At 50.5% G+C, this 5,321-nt stretch overlaps 1 protein-coding gene across 1 annotated transcript in view; it reads right to left on the bottom strand.

Moving 5' to 3' along the window:
- Positions 1 to 2,628: 2,628 nt before the first annotated feature.
- The window catches only part of LOC112109562 (gastricsin-like), an 8,181-nt gene continuing 5,488 nt past the window's right edge, over positions 2,629 to 5,321 (bottom strand). Inside the window, exons 6-9 of the mRNA XM_024204128.1 lie at positions 4,308 to 4,430; positions 3,535 to 3,682; positions 2,982 to 3,080; positions 2,629 to 2,784 (exon numbers count right to left, since the gene is read on the bottom strand). Coding sequence (XP_024059896.1) covers positions 2,629 to 2,784; positions 2,982 to 3,080; positions 3,535 to 3,682; positions 4,308 to 4,430 — 526 coding nt within the window. The remainder of the gene's footprint in view (positions 2,785 to 2,981; positions 3,081 to 3,534; positions 3,683 to 4,307; positions 4,431 to 5,321) is intronic.

Below are 5,321 nucleotides of genomic sequence, written 5' to 3'. Positions count from 1 at the left end.
TAGAGGAAGAGCTGCAACAGTTACAGGATGCTGAAATTGTATCCAAGGTTAACTGCAGTGAATGGAGCACCCTTATAGCGTCAGTAGGAAAAGAATGGGGCTGTCGGTCTTTACAATGATTTCAAGGTAACACACATGAAAGCAAAAACTTCACCAGGGGGCAATGCCTAAATTTTTTCAAGCTCATCCACTACCGTTTGCGATACAGCCAGGGACAGAGATATCACTTACTGGGCTCTGGAAATCTATCCAAGGTTAGCTGGAGTGAATGCAGCACCCTTATAGTGGCCGTTTCAAGGATCCCATAAAGTAGGGTGACCAGATAGCAACTGTGAAAAAACAGGACAGGCGGTGGGGGGGGGGAGGGCGGAAATAGGCACCTATATAAGAAAAAGTCCCAAAAAACGGGACTGTCCCTATAAAAACGGGACATCTGGTTACCCTACCATAAAGCCGGTATTGCATGCGGATCAGCTTACTTTACATGGAAGAGAGATTATATTTGCCTCATTAGCTGTGAAGAGCATTTCTCCACGATCAACCTTGTCCAACCCTGTCTCCAAATTAACAGACACAAAGGCTTACTCCAATCTAACAGGCTAGTGTTTGGAATAGTTTGTGCACCTGCTATTTGCCAGTGAGCCATGGGCTGTGTATCATAGGGCATTCCTGGCACTCGGTTTTACTAAGACAATATACTAGTCCTGGCGATAGTTATGAAGAGCATTTTGAGACCCTCCAAAAGGTACTTGTGAGGCTGGCTGGGCAGGGGCTTAGAGCAAACAAGGGGAAATGTGAACTTTTCACAGAGTCACGTACATCTTGTGGCCACTGACCAAGACAGATTGCATAGATCCCAAGAGAAAGCTGAAGCTGTCCTTAGCACGACCCAGCCACAAAACGTGCCCTACAGTTACATGCCTTCTGGGGCCTGGTCATTTAGTACCATCGGTTCTTACTAGAGCTGGTGGGAAATAATTTGTCTGAACCATTTCCCAAGAAAAATGCCCTTTTTGCAAAGCCATGGGAAAATTTCAGGTTTTGCCAAAAAAATGTCAACTCCCTGTCAGGAAAGTCAAAGTGACAGCTCCCAGGCAGGCAGGCTGTGGCGCTCTTGTCAATTTCACTTCTGCCTGCCTGCAGCTGGAGGGGGCCTGGAGACTGAGCACCCAGGCTTTCTGCCCCGCCAGTCCCGGAGCTGGGTGGGGAGGCTAAGCTGCAGTCAGGATCCTTGTCTTCTATTCACAAAAGTCGAAAGAGGAGGCTGCAGGGTTGCCCACCCTCCAGGATCATCCCAGAGTCTCCAGGAATTAAAGATGAAACTTTAATTACAGATTATGTCAGGTGATGAAGCCTCCAGGAAGACATCCAGCCAAAACTGGCAACCCTAGGCAGCTGTGAGGGTAAATTAAGTAAGGAGGAAAGTGTTCCTATCCCCATATGGCAGAGAGGGAAAGTGACTTGCTCTCTGTCACATCAAATGTCAGCAGTAGAGCCAGGACTGGAATTCTGGAGCACCGTTACCCCAAGGCAGGATACGAGCGACTCCCACTGATTGCAGCTGACAGCACTGTACCTGAGAGCAAAATTTGGCCCCTAGATTTGCCCGTGCTCAGAGTAGCTCATCAGGAGTGGCTAGATGTTTCTGCCCATGAGTTCAATGTCCCATTGACATCAACTCGGATTCTGTAGCAGAAGATTAAGGGCCAACAAGCCCCACCTCCAGGGTGTTGAAATGTGCCAGGTTCCCTAGAGTTCCACCTTCCTGGTTCCGTTGGCTCTTTGGTGAAATCGGACCAGATCTGTGAAATGTTGTGGTCTTGCTGAATTGGCAAATTGTTGAATTGGAAGTTTTTCTGACCAGCTGTAGTCTTCAGTTAACAGATGGGTAAACTGAGGCCCACAGCAGGGAAGTGACTTGCCTGAGTTCAGATAGGGATTCAGCGGCACGGTCAGGAATGGAACCAGCACTCACGATTCTCAGGCCTTTGCCATAACCACCAAACATTCTTATCAACCTTATCTTAACTAAAGGAGGGACGATCATTTTCTAAGTGACCAGGGTTCTGCTTAAACCTCACCCTCCCTGGGCCTCTGCTTCCACATCTCAGAGTGCTTTGAGATCTACAGATTAAAAGAGATGCATATTATCAAGCCACTAGTCCCAACAAAGGAAGGGAAGGTGTAGTGAGCCAGGTAGTGTTTAAACTTGGAGCTGCAGCATGACTATCCTACAACACCATGTTAAGTGTGGGTGGTATTTAAATGAAATTCCTGTGGTTGGTTTAGCTTTAAATTGGCCCCTACTCAGAGCAGCTGCATGTTTCTGCCCAGGACATACTGCTTTGATGCCATGCTTCCCTCAGCCAGGTGTTTATTTTGCACCAAGAGATCAAACCAAAACACATGTGCTTCATGTTTTTAATGCCTTTTATTTATTTGCAGTCACCTTCGAAGGGGAGCCCAGAATTCACCGGAGAGAGGCTTCAGAAATTTGCAAAAGTTCAGTACACAGAGACGTTCAAAATCCTTGGCAAGAGGCATGAGGGGGCCAGAGTGTCACAGCCCAGCAGGTTGGAGCAGAGGCAGGAGACAGTTCGGAGCAGCGTGGAAGACAGTCGATGGCACTTACGCTGCTGGGGCAAAGCCCACCTGACTCTTGCCTACATCATAAACAGAGTAATATGCCCTGAGGAAGACGTCACCCAGGATCCAGAGGGGCTGCCCGTTCGGGGATGGCAGGTAAGTGGGTGAGATGCCCACAACGCACTCGGTGCTTTTGCTCTGTTGAGAAGAAGATAGAAAGCTGAGTTAAAGCCCTTTGGTTTGGAAGCTCTGGTCATACCCCGTCACATGGATAACACAAGTACGGATGTGCCCAGCAGACCCATATCAAATATACAGCTCTCCGGGAGCCCACCCAGAGGAGACTATGCAAGTAGAGGAAGGTGAGGATAGCGCACTGCGATGAGAATCCATACCGGGAGCACGTAGGCAGAGGGGCTCAGCGGGAAGCTGGTTCCACTGATGGTGAAGGAGATGGTAGGCATGCTGTCAATGCTGCTGCAGCTAACCATGTACTGTGGAAAGAGGAAGCAAGAGCAGGTTTGCGTACTATGTACAGCCACTGCAGACAAAATGCTACATCCCATGGGACTCTCGAACCCCGCACTTCTCCACACAGACTGCCTTCCATCAGCCTGGGAAAGCTCTTTATAACAATCACATGGAAAAGGAAGGAAGTCAAATGCTTTACTACAGTTGAAAGGCCTCAACACCCTGAACAAGCAGAGATTATTAGGTCCACCTTACAGATGGGCAAACAGGCACAAAAAAGGTTAAATGAGTTGCCCAAGACCCAACTGAGAGTGAGTGGCAGATCCAAGAATAGAATAGTCCAGACAACCAGTCACCTGCTTTAACAACTAGACCACACTTTCTCTAAGCTGCTTCACCTAACAGAAACCTGCTTAGCAGCAAGGTTCTTCCCCTCTTCCACTTTTAAGCCTCCCGGTGGCCAGCTGTTCTCCATACCTCTCCATCGCTGTTCTCCTGAGCGCCAATGTCCTCCATCAACTGCGAAAAAACCGCCTGTGGAGCAGTGAGGAGGGAAGTTCCAGTGTCCACAATCCCCTGGCAGCCACTGCTACACCAGCCAGTGGACTGTCCGGCAACAGAGAAACTAAGGGAACAGAACACAGGACACTTCAGCAGGAAAATTCCGCAGCGATGTACCCATCTCTTGCGTGATGAACCAAGAACATGGGGGTGCTGCCATTAGAGATGTTAGAGCCACTGTTTTGTGTTCTCGTGGCATCTCTGGAACTTTTTAAGTTTGGGTTATTTAAGGTCCCACAGAGACTCAGGGGCAGAGTCTGGAGTAGAACCCAGGAGCCGAGTCAGGAGTAGGAGCCAGGAGTCCAGGTCTTGGCTCCCAGAGTCCTCTGTCTGATCACGGAGGACAGGTTAAGGCTATTAGCCAAGATGGTCAGGGATGCAACCCACCCCATGCTCTGGGTGTCCTTAGCCACAGCTTGCCATAAGCTGGGAGTGGACAACAGGGAATGGTTCACTCAGTGATTGTCCTGTACTGTTCATTCCCGCTGAAGCACCTGGCATTGGCCACAGTTGGAAGACAGGCTAGATGGACCATTCATCTGATCCAGTGTGGCCATTCTTATGTTTGTTATTATGATCAAACATGTTCCAAAGCCCACTGAAATTAATGGAAGGACTCCCACTGATTATGATGGGCTCAGAATCAGGCCCTACATTCCTACAAAAAATACCAATGACAACAACCTTACCCTTCAATTCCAATTTGCCAATAAGCATCCTGGGTGACAGGCGTCCAGACAATCTGACCAGAGTACAAATTGGAGTCAATCCCTCCAAAGAGAAGTTCACCACCATCCTGAACGCCCTCTTGCCTAAACAAACGCACAGGAGAGAAAGCGCCTGGTTATTTATAGCCATCTCCGGAGTCCAAAGATAGACTGTGACTGGAACATCCAGGATCCTAGCTGGAGTTATAGCACAAAAACCTTCTCAGAGATAGACCAAGAACCCTGGTGACAATGGGGGGTGGGGGAAATCAAGCTTATGAGGAGCTTTCGATCATCATGCACCAGACACATTGGTGCTGTGACACCTGCCCGTTCATCCAGTGAGCTGCAAACCTGGGCAGTCCCCAAATACGACGACGGCGGGTGGGTGCCAGTGAGTTTGCAATGGGGTGTTTCAGAAAAGCCTCATCTACTGTTTGGAGGAAATGAATCATCTTGTAACAAGGGTGGAGTTGTCAATCTAGTGCCCGGCGTTCAAAGGTGCCATGGAGGTAACTGTGGGTACTCGGCATCTGGGAAAAAGCTGGCACGGAGTGTCCAGAGCAAATCATAGAATCATAGGATTGGAAGGGACCTCAAGAGGGCATCGAGTCCAGTCCCCTGCACTCGTGGCAGGATTAATTATCTAGACCAGGGGTCTCAAACACGCGGCACATCCCACACCCCTCCCGCACTCCAACCCCCTGCCCTGAGCCCCCTGCCACACCTCAACCCCCTGCCCTGAGCCCCCTGCCACACCCCAACCCCCTGCCCTGAGCCCCCTGCCACATCCTGCACCCCAACCCGCTGCCCTGAGCTCCCTGCCACATCCCGCACCCCAACCCGCTGCCCTGAGCCCCCTGCCACACCCCAACCCCCTGCCCTGAGCCCCCTGCCACATCCCACACCCCAACCCCCTGCCACATCCCACACCCCTCCCGCACCCCAACCCCCTGCCCTGAGCCCCCTGCCACATCCCGCACCCCAACCCCCTGC

This window comes from Terrapene carolina, unplaced genomic scaffold (genome assembly GCF_002925995.2).
Source record: "Terrapene carolina triunguis isolate 2854851 unplaced genomic scaffold, T_m_triunguis-2.0 Scaffold199, whole genome shotgun sequence".
Lineage (NCBI taxonomy): Eukaryota > Metazoa > Chordata > Testudines > Emydidae > Terrapene > Terrapene triunguis.
This window is presented reverse-complemented; position numbering and strand designations above follow the sequence as displayed.